The sequence below is a fragment of the Neolamprologus multifasciatus genome, chromosome 6, assembly GCF_963576455.1.
Source record: "Neolamprologus multifasciatus chromosome 6, fNeoMul1.2, whole genome shotgun sequence".
NCBI lineage: Eukaryota > Metazoa > Chordata > Actinopteri > Cichliformes > Cichlidae > Neolamprologus > Neolamprologus multifasciatus.
The window spans coordinates 38,851,500-38,872,061 of NC_140444.1; the positions used below are offsets into that span (position 1 = coordinate 38,851,500).

The window sequence follows — 20,562 nt, forward strand, 5'->3', positions numbered from 1 at the left end:
CAGAAAAGCATATAGATACTATCTTTATTTATTTAACCTTTATTTATCCCATTGAGATTCAATTTGTCATTTACAAGAGAGACTTGTTCCAGACAAACATTAAAATATCTATACTAACATGAAAATACATTTAATAGTTAGCAGTAAAGGCATGCTTATATATTTGGGGATAGTTAGGACCAAATGTATTTGGACACAATAGGTAAACATTTTCCCTCTGAGCCCCATCTATTATGATGTGACCGTCTCTAAACATTCATGGACCGATGAACTGCAAATGTCAACCTTTCAGCTCAAACTGTTGTGAATGTCAAGTGAAGAGTGGTGTGTGTGCGTGTGTGTGTGTGTGTGTGTGTGTGTGTGTGTGTGTGTTCCTGTCTAGCTATCTTTGTGAGGACCGAAATCTGAATTCTACTATACTTGTGAGAACCAACAGTCACTTGTGAGGACACACTCACCAGTCCTCACAAGTTTAAAGGCCTTTTTGAGGCTCAAAATGTGGTTTTAGTGTCAGGGTTACAATTAGGTTATGGTCAGGTTTAGGGTAAGGGGCTAGGGAAACCAATATGTCAATGAAGGTCCTCACTAAGACAGCTGAACGGGGTTGTGTGTGTGTGTGTGTGTGTGTGTGTGTGTGTGTGTGTGTGTGTGTGTGTGTGTGTGTGTGTGTGTGTGTGTGTGTGTATTAACCTCTCATCCAGATAAATCCTTAGCATCTTCCAGTTGAGCCGTCTGGTGTAGAAAATAAACTTTGCCAGCTCAGTGGGGTGATCCACTAGTATACCTTTGGACATGAAATAACTGATACCCTACAAACAAACACAAAGAGGAAAATGATGCTCTGAAATAGCAAAGACTTGTAGGGCTAAAGTTAGAATCTAGACACTGACTCAGCGACTCAGGGAAGGGGGACGTCTGCGTCTCAGGGTCAGACACAGAGAGCCCGCCAAACACAGAGGCAGCTCTAAAATAAATGCTTCCCAAGAGAAAACTACAAGTTGTAGCCGACAAATTCTTTTACTGTGAGCGGCAGCGTCTCCCAATCTACAAAACACTCAATTTTCATGCAGTATTTATTATATGGGCGTGGTGACAGTGTAAAGACAGCTTGCCCCTCTGCTTGACTGTGGGGATGGTATTCTCTGGATCATACTTTATTATTATTTATTATTATTTATTATTGTTGTACACCCTCTACCTTACAATATAAACTGCCTAGAGGTGACTGATGTTGTGATATTTTAATACAAATAAAACTGAATTAAATTGAAAGGTCACTGGCACACTTATGACGGGCTAGCACATGTGCCTTTTTGAACAGGGGGACCTTTAAGGCGTCGCAAGTAACATTTTAAGTAATCACACTGTGTTACCAACGGTGTTCTTGGTGACTGTGGCCCTAACTACTTTCAGTTTTGGGTCGACCCACGACTTTTCTTACGATCATCCTCTCTCCATGAGGTAAGATCTTGGAGGAACCAAAGGTGACTGATGGTCATTTTATATTTTTGCTATGTCCGCACCAACAGTTGTCACCTTCTCAATGAGCTTTTTGCTGATGGGCTTGTGCACGTCTACAATCTTGTCCATGACATCCTCTGACTAGGGATGGACATCGAGAAGTAGTCCAAGTGGTAGTCCAATTCCTTGGAATCGTCAGTGGCCCAGTTTATAGTGTGGATACGGACATTACTTTTATTTTTTTCGCACAAAGGGACACGAGCGCAATGGTAAAGTAGAGACTACTTGAGGACAGAAACAACAGCACAATGTTGCTAACACAACATGCACCTGCACAGACAGCATGCTAAAGCTAAGCTAGCCAATAACCCACATGACAGTAACGTTGAGTAAATGCCGACCCCAGCCCAGCGCCGTCGTTTGCGCTGCTGAACTACAAGAGTTACCAAACTGATGAGCAGTCAGGTTGCTAGTTTATTTTGTTATGCTAGCAATCTCCCACTCTAGCTCGTTGATCAACCAAAGACCTAAACAGAGTTTTCATTCATTTGAAAGCCTGATGCTTAGCCTTGTCCACCCCTGTTGGAAAACGCAAACTCAATTTTGACCATTCGAAAAAAAATTACCCATAATCATCTCACAGATGTAACATTATCTACAGCTACTTTCAGCACCATTGATATTTATTTAGAGATTTTTCTTTCTGAGTTAACTTCAATATTTACTTCCTCCAAACCATCAACGTGTCTTTTAGACCCCATTCCTACAAAACTGCTCAAAGAAGTCCTGCCATTGATTAATTCTTCGATCTTAAATATGATCAACCTATCTCTAATAATCGGCTATGTACCACAGGCCTTCAAGCTGGCTGTAGTTAAACCTTTACTCAAAAAGCATCTCTAGACCCAGCAGTCTTAGCTAATTACAGGCCAATCTCCAACCTTCCTTTCATATCAAACATCCTTGAAAGAGTAGTTGTCAAACAGCTAACAGATCATCTGCAAAAGAAAGGTTTATTTGAAGAGTTTCAGTCAGGTTTCAGAGCTCATCACAGCACAGAAACAGCTTTAGTGAAGGTTACAAATGATCTTCTTATGGCCTCTGACAGTGGACTCATCTCTGTGCTTGTCCTGCTAGACCTCAGTGCAGCGTTCGATACTGTCGACCATAATATCCTATTAGAGCGATTAGAACATGCTGTAGGTATTACAGGTGCTGTGCTGCAGTGGTTTGTATCATATCTATCTAATAGACTCCAATTTTTGCATGTAAATGGAGAGTCCTCTTCACACACTGAGGTTAATTATGGAGTTCCACAGGGTTCAGTGCTAGGACCAATTCTGTTTACATTATACATGCTTCCCTCAGGCAGCATCATTAGAAGACATAGCATACATTTTCACTGCTATGCTGATGACACCCAGCTCTATCTGTCCATGAAGCCAGATAACACACACCAATTAGTTAAACTGCAGGAATGTCTTAAAGACATAAAGACCTGGATGGCCGCTAACTTTCTGCTTCTTAATTCAGATCAAACTGAGGTCATTGTACTCGGCCCTGAAAATCTTAGAACTATGGTATCTAACCAGATTCTTACTCTGGATGGCATTACCTTGGCCTCCAGTAACACTGTGAGGAACCTTGGAGTCATTTTTGACCAGGACATGTCCTTCAACGCACATATTAAACAAATATGTAAGACTGCGTTCTTCCATTTGCGCAACATCTCTAAAATTAGAAATATCCTGTCTCAGAGTGACGCTGAAAAACTAGTTCATGCATTTATTGCTAAAAACTAAAAGCTCCTTGAAAAGCCTTCAAGGTTTAGACAACAGACTGCAGATGCCCCAAATCCAGATGTGCGCATCAACCAATACTGACCCTTTGACTCAATCATTAGGTCAGGTGAAGGACGGGGATTAAGTTATTTTGTTCTTACACTGAAATCCTGGAAAAATGAACATATTGGCTGGCAGGGGATTTGATGGAAACAAAAGAAATATTCACAGTTAATGCGTCTCTACTACAGATCCTTGGTGTAACTTTATATATTACCTCCTGTGGGTTAGCATTGAATGTCAGGCTGCCTTCATCTAGCTGTAGGTATAGTCTTCTATATGAGAAACCAGCAGGAAGCCTTCTGTTGTAGATGGAGCAGTGGCCCCAAGTGGACTTACAGAGCCTGGAGGAATTGACATGGATTATTAAAAAAAACAAACAACATAGACATTTTTAACACTTCTAGTAAAAATGTAATTACCACATGAAAAAACCCGAGGTGAAGTGCCTTACCCCTGCCAGAGATATTCATCATTTCCCAGACCCTGCCACACACATCCAGCCAGGCACAGATCAGTAGCATTCAGGTATGACAGTATGGTGATGCCCAGTTCAGGTGGCAGCATATCCAAGTCTATAAAACCATGAGGTTCCTTACCTACCAAAAAAGGAGAGACAAAATAGACAGACGTATTTAGATTCAGTTGTAGCATTTTTCTGTATTTGGTTGCACTGCGTGCTTTTACAACATATGAGCTGTGAAATTGATGAAGACGTTTTCATAATTTGCTCTGTTTTTTGATTTGCATACATTTTCTTAAGCTGCAGTGTGTTCAGACCTTGGGGCCAACTAAGAGACCCCAGTACCAGGACCAGCACTGTACGTGTACTTTGTTCTGATTTTAAGTGCATGCTAAAAAACTCATTTACTAAGCAGGACTCATGGCCAAACAGCTATGCCTCTCACTAATTACACCCACATTTCTTGGAAACCTTCGGACAGCATACAATCCTTTCCTACAATAGAATAGGTATAGCCCACCAGCCTCACCTAATGGCAAGATCCAGGTTGAAACCCTGGATGGAGCCTTTCTGTGTGGCTAATAATCAAGTTGGATGAAAGTATTTATCTCTTTCTCTTGAGCGATCGTGGCTCAAGAGTTGGGAGTTCGCCTTGTAATCGGAAGATTGCCAGTTCGAGCCCCGGCTCGGACAGTTTCGGTCGTTGTGTCCTTGGGCAAGACACTTCACCTACCGCCTACTGGTGTTGGCCAGAAGGGCCGATGGCGCGATATGGCAGCCTCGCTTCTGTCAGTCTGCCCCAGGGCAGCTGTGGCTACAACTGTAGCTGCCTCCACCAGTGTATGAATGTGAGCGTGAATGGGTGGATGACTGGACATGTAAAGCGCTTTGGGGTCCTTAGGCGGGACTAGTAAAAGCGCTATACAAATACAGGCCATTTACCATTTATAGGGATGCACCGATACCGATACTGGTATTGGGTATCGGGGCCGATACTGTAAAATGTGTGTGTACTCAAACTCGTAAAAGTTAACCGATACCATGAACCGATACTAACTTATTTCATTAATCAGAGGGTGGCTTGTCATTTTTGTTGTAGTCTTTTAGATTGGCCACTAGGGGGACATCCTGCGCTAAACAGGCACAGGGTTAGACGAGTCAGACACTCTGCAACAATTTAAAAGTTTATTTTATTCTCAAACCTAATTTGTATTTATTTTATTCCAAACAGAAGTGTTTATTTATTATTCCGAAAGCTCGAGACAGTGCCAATAGTTCAGTGATATTTTGTTAAATTACAATGTGGAGACTCAAAAATTTAACAGAAGTGCTTATTTTTCACTTGAAATTTTTTTGTGGTCATTTTTATTAAGATATTATTTTTTATCGGCAGAGAATAAAATAAAACCTGTCTTCCAATTCATTGCATTTGTGTGTGTGTGTGTGGTAGAAGTATCGGTTTTTGTACTCTGTATCGGCAAGTACTCAGATCCAAGTATCGGTATTGTATCGGTTTGAAAAAATTGGTATCGTTGCATCGCTACTTTCTTAGGTTTAACATCCTGCATATGAATCAAAAGTAATAGCCTATTAACTATAGCTATTCTCATTATGTACAAAACTAAACAGTACTGAAGTGGAGATGAAACACTACATTAATAAAGGCATCAATTTAACATTATGTGTCAAGTTGGCTTTAAGAAATAAGTGTCTAAAGTTACATGTTTAGTACAGAGTATGATGTCATTGGGTTGTTTGGTTGCTGCCAATAGACTTTGATTAGTTTATGTTGGACCAACGAGCTGTAGTTACTGACACTGTTTGATTGTTTCTTCTTCAGTTAGGTTTATCAAGCGGTGCAATCAATTGACAGAGCAGATGTCTGCAAGATGCGATCAGCATGGTTTTATTCAATGAAGCTGTCCCTCTTCCAAACAGTTTACAACATACAGTAAGTTAGTACATGTGCATCACAAGTTTTTTACCCAAGCACGATCAGGAATCCTAACGTCACTCAGCATGTCAGAAACAAACAAACACACAAACAAAAATGGAGCCTCAAAGGACAGGATGCTACAGAAACCTGTTTCCTTGTTTTAGTTTAGAAATCCTTATCTCACATGATCTCACTGAGTGGATTATTTCACAGTGAAAGTGAAGAGAAGTGAAGCCCAAATGTAAGTAAACGAGAATGAAGGACTTTTTCCTCCCTGGTCGCAGATGTTAGGATTCCCGACAGGCATGAATTGTTAATACAGATTGCATCGTGTGTGTTTGTATGTTTATACCGCCACTGCGTGTTCTCAGCAGATGATAGATGTCAGGCCGATAGCAGTGCTGTGGGGCTCTTTTCTGGGAGCCTGCATCTCTCCCTGGGTAAAGAAGAAAATGTTTTTCTATTCAGTCGCAGACATTGAAATTCACCTCGAGGAGAAAAATTTATCATTTTCTGATTCTAAGCTTCACCACTGGTTAATTTTTTTCAGTGGATTTGGTAGAAAGTTAAAAATAAACCTAAAGATGAGAGGATAAATCCAGTTAGCTGTCAGTTCAAATGACAGCATGTGTAATTATTGTACATGGCATAAGAAACTCATTAATGCTTAATAATATATACAGATTTAGGAATAAATAAATATATGCTAAATATATGCTGACTTTAGGGCTGCCCAGTGGTGTGGTGGTTAGCACCATCACTTCACAGGAAGAAAGTCGCTGGTTTGAATCCACTACCAGGGGCCCTTTCTGTGTGGAGTCTGCATGTTCGCCTCTCTGGCCACACTCGAAAGACGAGTAATTAGTGAATTTAAATCGGCCATGAGTGTGACAGGTTATCTGTCTGTGTTAGCCGTGACAGATCAGTGACATGTCCAGGGTGTGCCCCTGAGCTGTGACAGCTCCCCACCCCATGACCCTGGACTGAATAAGTGGAAGAAAATGTATATTTTTGATTCATTATCTTCACATATAAAACTATTACAAATAAGCGATAGTCATTTAAATCTATATTATTCAGAAAACTTGGCTACATCTATAACTGACGCCGCACCCTGAATTGCAGTCTAACACCGGGAATATTTATATAAATTACGCCAGAACATTTCAGTTTCAAAATTTCAATGAAATATAGAATTGTCATCATTTAAAGTCAATTGTTTTCTGCTCTGAAGCAGAGTACCTTGCTCCTGTCTTCCTCCCCCTCCTCTCTCAGCCAGTCGATCAGCGAGCTCTTCCTGAAGCTGCTGCTGTTGTCTGGGAGGCAGCCTCCACAGTGCCTGACCCATCTGAAACAGGAGGGAGACACATGGATGATATAAAGCAATATGCTACATTTCCACTTACCTGTGTGAAACAAAGTAGTAGACTACATCTTTTTTGTACAGGCGTGTTTCTTCTTTGCATACTTTGACATGACATTAAATACAGGATCAATGGATGTATCCAGTGAGCACTGTTCGAGGCAACATTTGACCATTTACTTTATGAACACGGATCTTGTCGTACTTTTTTAGATCAAACCTGGTTATTAAAAAAATCGAGATTATAAAGGGTCAAGACTGAAGTAAAGTAATGCGCCGTTGTGTCCCGTTTCATGCATTAAGCCTACGCAGCCATCAGAATCTGACAGCACTCTAACTGTGCTTCAGAATAAATAACGATCACCGACAAGGGCCTACATTTAGCACACACCGCTGCTGTCAGCATCCACGGAGCGCACTTGCTGCTAACTAGCGTCAAAATTAGCTTGTTCGGTACCTGCGTGCCAACAGCAAGGAGACAGCGGCTCGTCTGAAGGCCGGTCAAACGTCAGCTGTTTTACATAAACAACTTCCACTGTTGTAAACATCAACGTTGGAAGTTCCAGCCAGCACGGTAGTTTGACGTGCAGACCCGCCCTCCCTTCAATACCACTGGCCACAAAATCACAGTAGCATTGAACCTCTTAGCCCATTGGTTGAACTGTCTTTCACTCTTATGCTAGTCTTTCAAATCATCAAGTTCGCCTACCAAGATAGTTTAAGTGCACCGAGGACACAAATGCGTTCTCTTTATTTACATATTAAAAAACACAACGTTTCGTCTGCAAAATATGAGTTCGTCACAGAAACGTAAGTGGCGCTACCAACCTGACTTCAATGATTCCTCTGACGACCTGCGCACAATGACAGCTGGAAGCGCGATCCTTATTATCAAACATATACTGTAGTAATTTCATTAAGCCAAGTACAGATAACAACAGAACAACAGGTCCTCCGGTTCAGCAAAGCCCTTCAATGCAGGAGTCTACGGACTGAATTATGTTTTCACTCTCTCCTTCCTGTCGGCCCTCCCACCTTTTCTATCGCGTCATAACTATAAACAAAAAAGGTTGAATCGAAAGAAAATGTATCTTCCCCCGGTTTGCCTTTGTCAGTGAATTAAAGTTTACGTATTTAACATGAATGTGATAAATAAGCTTTAAAAACAAACAAAAACAGAAAAAACAAAAGCAGAATCAGCGTCCGCGTCACTGACGTCAACTTATTGCATGACGTAGACAACACGCACAGACCCAAGAGCCAATCAGCCTGCTTTACAAGTCGGATCAGGGGACAGCAGTTAATGGTTAATTATTGGATACACCTGAAAGCTCATAATAAACGTCATCCTGTTACGAAAGTGTTTTGGAAAAAGGGAAGGATTAAAAAAATAGTTTTGGGTGGGTTGGTAGAGTATTTCAAGTATATAGCAAAGAATTAGGAACCATGGAAATACATAACTGTAGACATCAGATATTAAAAAGAGAAGAAATATAACAGATATTTGTTAAGAATTTTATAGAATTTTGAGTAGAGATCAAGTACAGTGATTACTTGCAGATTTATACAGATGGATCGAAAGAGCCAAAAACTGAAACAACTGGTGTAGCAGTGGCTCCTGAATTATAAAATAAAATATCAAGATTTCAAAAAAGAACAATTTAGTTTTTAGTATATGTGGTGTAGAATTATGTGCCATATTATTGACTGTAGAGTGCGTGGAAGATTAATAAATTAATATTATGTAGTGATTCATTGTCAGCATTGTTGAGCATTGAAATATGAAGTAACTAATTGCCAGAACATTGTGTGAAAAAAAACAAAAATATAGCAATAATGTGGACTCATGTATGTATTTAGCATAACAAAAGAGCAGATAAGCTGGCTAAGGAAGCTATTACAAGAGTAGATATTTTAGTAGATAAATTAGTTTGGAAAATAGTACATTATGAAAAATGGTGTGGGATAATGAGGTAAAAGGTAACTGTATAAAATACAGTTGGAGTTACAAGACAGAGGAATAAGTAGGCGGGAGAGGATAATTATAAATAGAATAAGAACAGGTCATTGCTCTTTGAATAGCACTCCTTTCAATATGGGGAAACATCGAACTGGTTTATGCAATCGGTGTAATGCTATCGAAACAATAGCACGTGTGCTTATTAGCTGCCGGAAATAAGTCAATCAAAGAAGAATATTGAGTGTAGAAATGGATACTAACAGGCAATTCAAGTTTGAGAGTTAAATCTCAGTTAAATCATGATGAAGGGAAAGGAAATCCGTTTCCGAGAAGCACCAAAGTCATCGGGAGCATATAAGGAAATGATGTCGCAGTACAGCCCAAGAGATGGCAGTAGAGCAACATTGTTGGATGCAAGCTGCCGTTAAAAACTAAGGAAGAAGAAGAAGAAGAAGAGCCAATCGAGCGTCGCGTTGTTGACGACCCGGGAGAAATAAAACTAGCTAAAGTAAAATGAAAAGCGGCAGAAGAATGATTCATACGAGTTATATCTCTTTGTGGAAAAGAGGATGAAGGAGTGTTAATAGAGCTTCGACTTTTTAAACAATCAATTCGGCTTCTTTAAATTTGGCGTTGTCACGCCAGAAAAACTCCTTCGTACCTATTGGGACTAAAACGGGGATTAGTATCAACGGGCTCTTCTTTCTTTTACATCTATTTAAAATGTTGTCTACTGGAGATGTTCAAGGTTATCTCCGTAAACTGGAAGCTCTCCTGCGAGTGATCAAGTACCCGGGATACGTCGACTACAATGGGTAAGCGTCACCACCGCCAGTCCGTTGTTACTAAAGAGATCCAAACTGACAGTATTCGCGCTACAATGTTTTATTAGTAATTTGTTTAAAAATCACTTTGATTAAAAACCACGGCTTGTAGCATTTTTACTGCTAAAGGGTACAAAGCTCGTTCCCAATATTAGTATCCCAATCCAATCCAAGTATCCCAATCCTATTCGTCTCGACGCGACTCGTTTTCCATCTTCTTTGTTTGTTTGTTTGTTTTTAAATAAGATCCTTATTTAAAGATTGGTACAATACAAAGTAAAATGAAACAGTATTGCATTAAAGGCTTTGTACTTACAGAAATTGTGTACCAGAAACAAACATTAGCCAAAACATACAACACACATGCGCTAGGGGGAGACGTTTATCTAATTAAACCAAAGAGCGATGATTGAAGGATCTTCATTTTTCACATACAACCATAGTTTTTACAGCTCTTAGCAGATTTCTTAATCGAATTAAGATATTGCAAAAACTCATAGAAAAGGAGGGATGTCTTCCTAAACATTTGGATTTGTGAATATGAAATTTAGCCTTTAAGATTAACAAGTTAATCATATATATGTTGAATTGTCTTTGGTTTTTGTGGGGACCAAATAATACACATTTCCAAAATAGTGCAAAACCTTTAAATACATCTTCTGAGATGAAGACACGTAATCTCAGCCAGAAGTTTTGTACAAGGGGACAAAACCAAAGAAGATGTATAGCAGATTCCTTACAAGTCTTACAAAAGCTACAGTTTGCATCAATGTCTAACTTGAATTTGCTTTGAAGATAATCTTTAGATGGGTAAATTCTGTGTATCACCTTATAAGAAATGTCTTTAACTTTGTTGGTAATTAAAAACTGATTAGGTAGTTTCCAAACTTAGACTATATATGTATATTCTGCACCACCTCTCTGTGCGTTCATCATTTGTTTGAAGCCAGCTCACCATTGCAACCATCCTTCCGAGAATACGCGCTTCTTTTGTGGTTCGGACTCCTCCTGACATTTCTTTGGAGGTGGAGGAAAACCAAAGTAACTGCTTAAAGGAGCTTCTTTGACATCTTTAAGAGTTCTAAACAAATGTCTGTCCTCCTCCAGAAAATCTTATGTACGCAAACACGCGTTGCAACTTCTTATCTTGTGCGCATTTTTTATTTTGACAGCGAATGCGCACCTGCGGACCACTTATGTGCAGCCCTGGTTATGCTATTCTGAGATAAAGGACTAATAGATTTATTGTTGTCTTCAGAATGCTTAGCTAAGCATATCTTACCAACGACAGTTTGTATTGGAGATACCAACGGCATATGGTATGAAGTAGGGGTGGGGGGAAAAATCGATACTGTGTAGTATCGTGATATTTTGTTTGCTAATAATGTATCGATACAGGGACAGCAGAAATCGATATTTTGTTACAAAAAGGTTTTTGTGCTCTGACTTCAGAGCATGTTGATCCTTTTTCTGAGCAAGAATCCTGACATTCCTTCACTGTCCAAATGTGTTTAACTTGTTTTTTTGGCAGCAATAAACATGTTTTATTTTAATTAAGTTTAAAAAAAATTATTTAATGTAAAATTATATTTGTTTTAATTTACTTTCAAATTCTTCAGTTGCTGAAGGGGCTGCATAGTTTTCATAAACTGCATAGTTCAGAATAGCTATAATTGTACCAGATGGTTGATTCAGTTAAGTTGGACTAGACTGTAATACAAACCGTTCAGTTTGTCAACAATCAAACTGAAATGAGAGAAAGACTGAGTGTGAGACTTTGATATTAGAGAAAATGATGATTGATAAAGTTTACCTTTATGTACAGAATCTGAATATCGCAAAATATTTTTAAAAATTGCAATAATATCTTATTGTGGGATGTATGGTGATTCCCACCTCTAATATGAAGGGATATTAGGTTTATTCTTAAAAAGCATACAAACCCCTGATGGTATTGAGCCAAATACTTTAGCATAATCGTCATGATTTATAGCTAAATTGAGATGTAGACAAAATTCTTCATAGGAGAGAAGAATTTTGATTTTTCCATTACATGTGCTATTGAGTACAGCCTAATGTGCCTGAGGTCGTTGTAGCAATGCGGTCGACCATCCAGTGACATCATTTGTATGTGACACGAACACTAGAACAAAGGTGGATGTAATCAATATTGATATGAAGTACAATTAAGTATCCATCCATCCATCCATCCTCTTTAGCTAATCCTTTTCAGGGTCGCGGGCGGCTTCCATAGGGTGAGAGGCAGGGTACCACCTGGACAGATTGCCAGTCTGTCTCAGGGCCAACACATAGAAACATACAACTATTTGCAATTACATTCACACCTATGTGCAATATAGAATTACCAATGAACCTAACTCCCAGAATACCGCGCAAACACGGGGAGAGCATGCAAACTTCACACAGAAAGGGCCCAGCGAGGTGATGGACTTGAACTCGGGACCTTGTTGCTGTGAGCTATGCCACCGGGCTGCCCTAATTAAGTCTATGATATAAAAGTATTTTTTTGTATTTAATATAATTGTTATTCCAAATCAGAGATTTATGTCGGGAAAAATGATGTTTGTAAAGATGAAGCCAGCATGAAAATGCTTGTAACGGAATTTGTTTGGGTGAGCAGGAGAGCAGATCACCTACTAATCAGAAGGTTGGTGGTTTGATCGCTGTCTCCTCCAGTCTGAATGCCAAATATATTTGGGCAATATACTAATACCAAGTTTCACAAGGATCCATCGGAGTATGAATGTGTGTGAGTGTTAGATAGAAAGCAGTTGTGTAGAAAGAAAAAAGTGTTTGTGCAAATGGCAGCGAATGAGGCAAGTTGTGTAAAGCGCTACATAAGAAGGAATTCTGTCCCTCCAGTTTGTTTAAAAATAAGGTTTGGTATTAAATACCATAATGTTTGTCTCTGATGACACGTTTGATCCAGTTCAGGTTGACTTTGATGCTGATGAGATATTTCTCTCTCTGACTGATATTGACAAATATGAATCCCCAGATAAGGTAATTACTGCTTCTTTGGCAGGAATACCTTTAATTTCTTTATGGACACAAGCTTCTTTGAGAGGGAACAGGACACATTTTTATTTAAAGTAAGACCTGATACTTCAGAAAAAGCATTAATACAGTTTTTTTTTTAATCTGAAACTCATCTTTGGAGGAGATAGCTGTATCATCTGGTAACTTCCTGACCTGAGATCCCTTCAAATGCATCATTGTCTTGCTTGCACAAAGCCTGATCAACACTCAACTATAATGGTATCCAAACAGAATTTAAGTCTTCCTGCAAAAATATAAGATAGTAATTTGACATCATTGTTAATTTGTGTAATTGGCCTCCAATGATCATTTTGTAATGGATTCTTATCAGGTTCAGGTGTAATTAAGTCCTGACACATTGGTGAAAGAAACCTCCTTTAAAACATTTAATAAGTCAGTGATGTGATCTTGAAAGAGCCTCTGAAATGTTCCAGTGAGTCCATCATCACTTGGGGATTTTTTTCTTGTTCAGTTTACTGATAAACTGTTTGAGTTCTTTCAGAGATAATTCTTGATCACATCATTTCATAGATTTTTGTCAATAATTTGTGCCCTCATTTTAATCTGTGTAAAGAGAGGTTTTTTTTAGACTGTAGCTTTTGGTAAAATCCCTCAAAGACAGAGATTTGTTGAGTTTTCAGATATTTTCATTGTTCATTTTAAGTTTATGTATGTGGTTCATTTCTTTTTTCCAGTTGCTCTTCCTTTTGCGTTGCTCCATCCATTTACTTTGAGTGTGACAATAAGCACCCATAGCCAATGCTAATAAATAAGATTTACTTCAGACTGTAGTGAACTTATCGTGCTCACAAATAAAATAGAATTTTGTTTTTAGTCTCTTTTCTTTGACTTCTTCCTTCTCTTCATTGCAGAAATTTGATATTTTGTAAGTTGCCAGTGCTTTCTTTCATTTTCTTCTGTAGCGTTTCTCCAGTTACTGCTAGTAATATTTATGTCTTTTTTAATGAGGATATAATTATGAATATTATAAGTGTATTATTTAATTTCCAGTCATAAATGCTAGATAACATTCCAGTGGATGCAACTGTTCCAGTATTTTGCTCAGGGACACTTTGACAGGTGGAGCCGTGGATCACTCCATCAGCCTTCATAAAGAAAGACAGCCCACTCGTTACCTGACACTTGCTCCTCCCAAGCTGCACAATAATCTTTCTGAGTGGAGCCTCTTAGTTTGTTTAACTGAGCTTGAATGGATCGAATTGATGTTGCCAGTTAAACACTAGATATCACTGTTGTCACAAAATGAACCCTGCAGATTTTAACACCGGTGTTCTACGTGGTTTGGTTGAAGCCATCCTGATAACCTCATCCCACCAACGATGTGGAGATCCAACATTTTTAGATCCAATTAGGAGAATTCTTGGAACAGAGTTTAATAAACTGAATCATATGAACAGCAAGAAAATACAGAGTATAGCAAGCAAAGCAAAAATCCCGGGGTGCACGGCCTTAAGCACAGCCAGCAGAGCGACCCAGAGATGGACGCCAGCAGGAGCAAAGGAAGTGCTGGGGTGTTCTCTGGGCCCCTAATATAGGACCAGTGTCCCCGCCCTTGCTGCTGGGTAACTTTCCCACCCGTCCTCAGGCCAAATACAGCTGCAGGGTCGGGTACCGGCAAAAGTCTTGGCCAAAGGCCTTTTCTTTGGCTTATCACAACAGGTCAGAACCAACTGAAACATTGCACATTAACACATTAATCCCAATGATTAAATCTTACAACAGGCAGTCAGCATGTGGCACAATCGGATATTATACGTGTAAATGTGTGTGTGATCCTTAAGGTGATTTTATTGTGATGTATTCAGTAACTCTGTTACAATGAGTGTGTATTGGGGGGAGTTATTAACATTAACTGTTAATGTACCACCTTTAATAAGCCAGGGTGAAGCAAAATGTCTTGTGCCAAAGACTCTACATGAAAGTTAAAACATATATTTTCAGTTCAGGTAGATATATAGTTACATAGGTTTACATGTCATCCAAAAATCCACCACACTAGTTAGCAAACAGGGGTGGAAATTAAGAATATTTTGCATCGACCACTCAAACATTTAACCAGCCACTCTTTCTTTTTTTGTGTGTAACATTTGCCGTAGTTACAAAAACCCACAGAACAATCAAATCGTACAAACTGTATGATCTACTCCTAACTCTGTAAGACAAAAATTACTGTAAAGAAACGTAACAATTAATCATACGTTTGTATGTAACACAGCACAGGCTGCTTTCTCTGGAGCTGTGATTCCTTGAATCGTGCTTTCCTCCTTCTTATGGCATTTAGAAAATTTGATGGCCTCTGATTTCACGGTTTTTGTGCCTACAGTAAAGCTATTAGTCTTGCTGTGGGGAGGCGCCTGCTGCCCACAGTTGGAACAAAACACTGACTGGCTGCTCTCATCAAAACAAGCCAGTCGCGTAGCTCACCGTTGTCAGCTTGTTTCACTTTGACTTGTTTCACTTCTTGACACGTCCCACTAAACTCCAGAAATGTAAATCTACATTGCAAAAGCTACTGTTGAAAGTTTCCTCCTCCTTCCCCTTTTCCATTAGCACCTCCTCGGATCGACTTGTTTTTTGTAGCCATTTCTCCCCTCGCCGGGTTTCAAACATGGCAGTTTTAATTTTTGTCAACAGGACGCTCTCATGACTCATCGTGTGACGCTACTGACTAGCCAGTCTGACGACGTCACATTTTAGTATCTGCTCGGATCGCATCGTGGCGTTTAGACAGCAGAAACCCAGGCGCATCTCTAATTGAACGCATTTTTCTGTTCAAATTTAAACCTGCCACAGTGGCTTGTGCGTTGTTCAAATTTACACCCACTTCATAAATTTAGCCACATTTGGCCAGTGGCGGGTGCTAATTTCCACCCCTGCCTGTGCATCAAATGAATGTTAGGGCCAATGTTTGTTTTGTTTTGTTTTGTTTTGTTTTGTTTTGTTTTGGGGGTTTTGCCCTTTTTTTTTTTCTAACACCCAACACCGAGAAATATCTCTGTATGTTTTTTTGTTCAGCAATTTGGTCCTTGGCAGGTTGTTCACAATTTTGGCAAGAGACTGGCTGCTCTTTGTGAAGACTGAAAGATAAATGTTTGCCATTTAAGGCCATGCAGACCAAGTGTCAGCCTCACAGGGGTTCCCGTTAAGCAGAGGTCAGCATCAGAGCACATGTGTGTGTTCTGCAGCTTTGGCAGCACCGCCCATCATCTCACGATTCTTGGAATCATTTGTAGGAAATAGTAAGAAAATACTTGTTCTACATGATTAAGTGTGAATGTTTGTTAAAAATGTAATAACAAAACAACCAAAACCCTGTAATATCCCATAATACTACATTTTCCATTTTGGGAAGATGCATCATTGCATGTTTGTATATATTCTGTAAGTATTTATGTTGAATGTAAATTTGCACATAATACAGATGGTTGTACCTCTGTCAGGTCTGTGTAAATATTGATCAGATTCTGAAAAGCAACGAATGTGTAATGGTTAAAAAATGAGCACAGCAGATGGATTTGTGTGTCTGCTCTAATGCTTTGACTGCTGTTGTGTGTGACTCTACCAGGCTGTCCAAAGGAGATCCATCAGCTTTTCTGCCAATACTGAGTTTCACCCTCACCTCCTTCTCTCCACCTTTTGCTGAGCAACTGATGGCAGCTGGTTTAGAGCTGACGGGTAAAACCGACCTCCGCTTCACAGAGGCTGTTTATAAGGTAACAAATTCCTGTTTAGAGTGTTGTCTTTTTGCTAACGCGCAAAAACTGTTATACTGCTTGAGCCGCCCCTTGTTTCTCCGTGCTTCAAAAGGTTTGAGGTCTGCGCCCTCGGGTTAGATGCCTGTCAGCTCTGTGCTCGACACAAGTTTGATTCTTTGTTTCTGTTACATGTTGACAAAACACTGGTTCATCCCTCGAGTTGGGCCGCTTTTTATGCTCGAGTGATTTACAGGTTAGTGTTAAGAGGCTCAACAAAGAAAAAAACATTCTTCTGAAAATGGTCAGATACGAGGACTTGAGTGGAAATGAACGAAAAAGCCGCCAATGTTCAAAGAAAAAGGCCTCAAGAACTATTACTCAAGACCACTGCTAAGAAATGAACAGAAGCTTATTGGAATAAAAAATAAGAAAGAAATGAAGGATTGCTTAAGACTTTTGCAGAGCACAATATGACAACCGTTCAAAGATGGTATTGACCTAAAAGTGTTGACCTACCATTGCCAAGAACACGGGCCTACTCTGTGTGAGGCCTGTTTCTGTGATTAAACATGTTTCAGGGAGGCAACAGCAGGAATAAAGGATGCACACAAACAGACTTAAACAGTATTGTTTGGTAACTCACCCACATTAATTACAACACAGAACATTTATCTGCTTCATGTAAACCTTGTTGTTTGTTTCCAAATCCTGTCATGCTTCATTCATTGAGTTAAGTTCAGTAATCACACAGTTAGCCTTTTGTTGTGTGAGGAAAGCAAGTATTACTGAAAGAAATAAATATAAAGAAATGCTAAAGGAAAAGGTACACAGATAAGAACAGCTCTTATAATTTCATTGCACTGAAGAGTAGATCTGATGATGTCAGAGCGCTGCAGCCAGCAGGAAGCTAAACACTGATGCAAAGCTGTCTCGCTGTAGCTGTAGCTGGGTATTGGTAATAATGTGAGACACATTTAAAATAATAAAACATCGTTTGTCAGTAGTTTTTACCTGTCAGTAGTAAAAAGCTGGTGGGGTGTTGTCGTCACCCTTCGACCAAAACCTTGGACAAGTTTGAATATCAGTGATGTCTACCTCAAGGTCAGAGGTCACGTTTTCTGAAACTCGTGTGAATGACATCACTTGAGAACACGGTGATGTAGGGTATTGAAACTGATCCTGTAGGTGCATCTGCGAGGATGCTGAGGGGTACCGCTGAGGGGTACCGCTGAGGGGTACCGCTGAGGGGTACCGCTGAGGGGTACCGCTGAGGGGTACCGCTGAGGGGTACCACTGAGGGGTACCGCTGAGGGGTACCACTGAGGGGTACCACTGGTCACTGCCAGTATTTTCCACATGTGTAGATATTATTATACTTTCACACGCTACACTTTAAGGAAGGCGAGCCAAACTGAGGACAGCTCGCCATGGTCACAGGTAAGGGTGCAGAGAAAAGGTTTGTTGGCCAGGTACGTAAAGAATAGATATGAAATTAAAGGGTTTCCATACAGACTGTATGTAAACACTGTGTTAACACATGTTACACAAGGGATTGCTAATAGATCTATAGTGTGCCCATCATGTGTGTTTTAATCCAGTAATGATAACGTTCACCGGGAACCAAAGAAGTGCTAAAAAACTTCAAACACTAAAAAATAAAGCATGAAAAGCACAGACGGCAGTTTAGATCTTTTTGTTTTCAACACAACTCTGTATGTGCTTCACTCATCGTGGACCAACAACAGCAGGAGTACACACAGACTGGCTGTAGCACATACTGTGTACACTGCCTCCATCTGACCAAAGAGCCGACAGCGAGCCCGCTCTCTCTACTTTTAATCCCATTTACAGTAGAAAAGTGCTTTATAAGAAAGTCCATTCAGTCCTGTAACAATGTGTCCAGCTTTGTGAGTGTTTCCTGTCTCTGTTTTGTCTGTCAAGGTGTTACGAGATATCTTCCAGTATAAGCCCATGCTGACCAAGCAGCAGTTCCTGCAGTGGGGCTTCTCTCAAAGGAAGATCTCTGTCATCTGTGACGTTATTAATCTGGTCCTGCAGAAACACAGCCAGCTGAAGAAGGTACGAAACCTGCCATTTGTTTTTATTTTCATGTATTTGCCTCAAATGGAGAGAGCTTGTTCCATAAGTGTCTGTGGTGTGTTTGAGTTTGTGTTTGTTGACTTTGTGTTTGAGTTTGTGTTTGTTGTGTTTGGTCACAAGTGGCAGGCTGTGTTACACGAGTCATTTCTCACTCTAATTTTCTCAAAGCAAACATTTAATATATGACTTGTCACAAGATATAATAATGTCCAAAGGTACAGAGAGTTGCTCAAAGTTTTATTCTTGAGTAAAAAATACTGTTAACTACTCACACAGGGACCAGTATAGCTCACTGGTTCAAGTAGGAGACCCATATGCTGCACGCCTACTGGAGAGGCAAAGGTTTGAATCCTTCCTGAGGCCATTTCTTGTGTCTTCTCCCTGTTCTTTCCCAGCTTTCCCGTCTTGTCCTCACTGTCCTGTCTCAGTAAAGAAAGGACAGTGAAAGAAATAAAGAAAAGCCCCGAAAATATATTTTAAAAAAACCCAAAACATTTGAATCAGAGGACAAACCACTGAGACACACACAGCTGAGTGACAGTGTAACACAGCAGTGTAATGTACTGATTATTAGTTACTACATTAAACTATACCAACTAGGCCAAAAAAGTCTAATATTAAGAAAGTTTCTGAGGATCTTTCTGAACCAAATACAAGTGTTGACTTTTAAAAGTCAGACTTGTTTGTTTGTTCTCACAGTGATAAATAGAAACACCATTTGTACCACAGTTTACACAGAAAACAGCAGAGGAGCTAAAGTGGTCAAATACACTGTCATTTACTTCAGTTTGGCATTCAATACATTTCATAACATCAGGAGCTGCCTTGATATTCTCCAGCAGTGGGAAAAAGAGACAAATTATGGACATGAGATGGTTGCTGCTGAATAATCATGCCAGTGGACTTGCCAGTTAAAAATAAAACAAAACTGCCAACCGTGTACTTTGTGTTTTGTTTTTGCCAGTTTAAAAAAGGGTAACAATAAAGCACATGTGCCTTTCTTCCACTGTGTGGTACAGCTCAACCCCACTCGTGGGCCATTTATCAATACTTGTGTGTTCTTGTGGACGGAAACTTGATCAGTCACAGCCCGACTACAGTTCCACCTCACAGTGTGTGTCTAGAGAAACGGTTACCATACAAATGCTGTGGCACCTAAGTCTGGTGTGAAGTCGTACATGACCAGCTGATGTCCAGAGAGTGGCACAGCTTTGTACAAAACTGTGCATCAGTGATGCAGTTTACTCAATGCGACAGGCACAAAGAAAGTCATTCACAGATGTTTGGAGGATCACGTTTACAGAGAGGCGTGACAATAATAATTTAACATTAACAGCTGATCGTTGTGTTTTTATCTATTTTAGGTATCCAAGAAGTCATTTGTCATACATCACATGGAAAATCCTATGATGTCTCCCACAAACTCCTCCCACACTGAACCGTTCTCCTCGTATAATGGTGCCTCTGGTGACGTACGCTCGCCTGATTCTTCCAGCAGTGACGCTGCAGAGCTGCCAGGGAAAGAGGATGAGGATAACAGCCTCCATGTTAGTGAACTCCTGTGATAGATGTTGGTGGTTTGAGATTTTACTAACACTGACTGCTAACCATGTGACATTAACTCGTCTCCACCTGTGAAAATCGTGATGACAATTTAGAATAAAATGAGTAAGGCCCAAATCACACAGGCGTCGAGGTTCGTCAGTGGCCACATGGCAAGTACCGGTTGTGAGGGGGAACTGGGTACTCCCTGACCAATCGAAGGTGGTTACTTGAGGTTGATGGGAACATCTTTGGTAAAGCCAAAAGATGTCAGACAGACCTAGAGACTGGCCTGT

At 40.0% G+C, this 20,562-nt stretch overlaps 2 protein-coding genes across 6 annotated transcripts in view; one reads left to right on the forward strand and one right to left on the reverse strand.

The window, feature by feature from the left end:
• The window catches only part of fbxo8 (F-box protein 8), an 80,126-nt gene extending 71,865 nt beyond the window's left edge, over positions 1–8,261 (reverse strand). For 2 of the 3 annotated variants that reach the window (XR_014874574.1, XM_085163015.1), the window contains exons 1-6: positions 7,893–8,261; positions 6,944–7,049; positions 6,054–6,137; positions 3,757–3,901; positions 3,520–3,646; positions 691–809 (exon numbers count right to left, since the gene is read on the reverse strand). Coding sequence is in view for 2 of the 3 variants with exons in the window: in XM_085163015.1 (XP_085019141.1) it covers positions 691–809; positions 3,520–3,646; positions 3,757–3,901; positions 6,054–6,137; positions 6,944–7,049 (581 nt within the window). In the remaining variant the exon portion in view is untranslated. Of the gene's footprint in view, positions 1–690; positions 810–3,519; positions 3,647–3,756; positions 3,902–6,053; positions 6,138–6,943; positions 7,050–7,521; positions 7,873–7,892 lie in introns of those variants that run through there. The other variant, XM_085163016.1, reaches the window with a different exon arrangement.
• A 1,066-nt stretch (positions 8,262–9,327) lies between these two features.
• dctd (dCMP deaminase) overlaps positions 9,328–20,562 on the forward strand; it is a 28,116-nt gene continuing 16,881 nt past the window's right edge. Inside the window, exons 1-4 of one of the 3 annotated variants that reach the window (XM_085163012.1) lie at positions 9,328–9,839; positions 16,495–16,642; positions 18,566–18,703; positions 20,089–20,271. In XM_085163012.1, the coding sequence (XP_085019138.1) occupies positions 9,748–9,839; positions 16,495–16,642; positions 18,566–18,703; positions 20,089–20,271 (561 nt within the window). In that variant the 5' untranslated portion in view covers positions 9,328–9,747. The remainder of the gene's footprint in view (positions 9,840–16,494; positions 16,643–18,565; positions 18,704–20,088; positions 20,272–20,562) is intronic. The other 2 variants (XM_085163011.1, XM_085163013.1) reach the window with 2 other exon arrangements.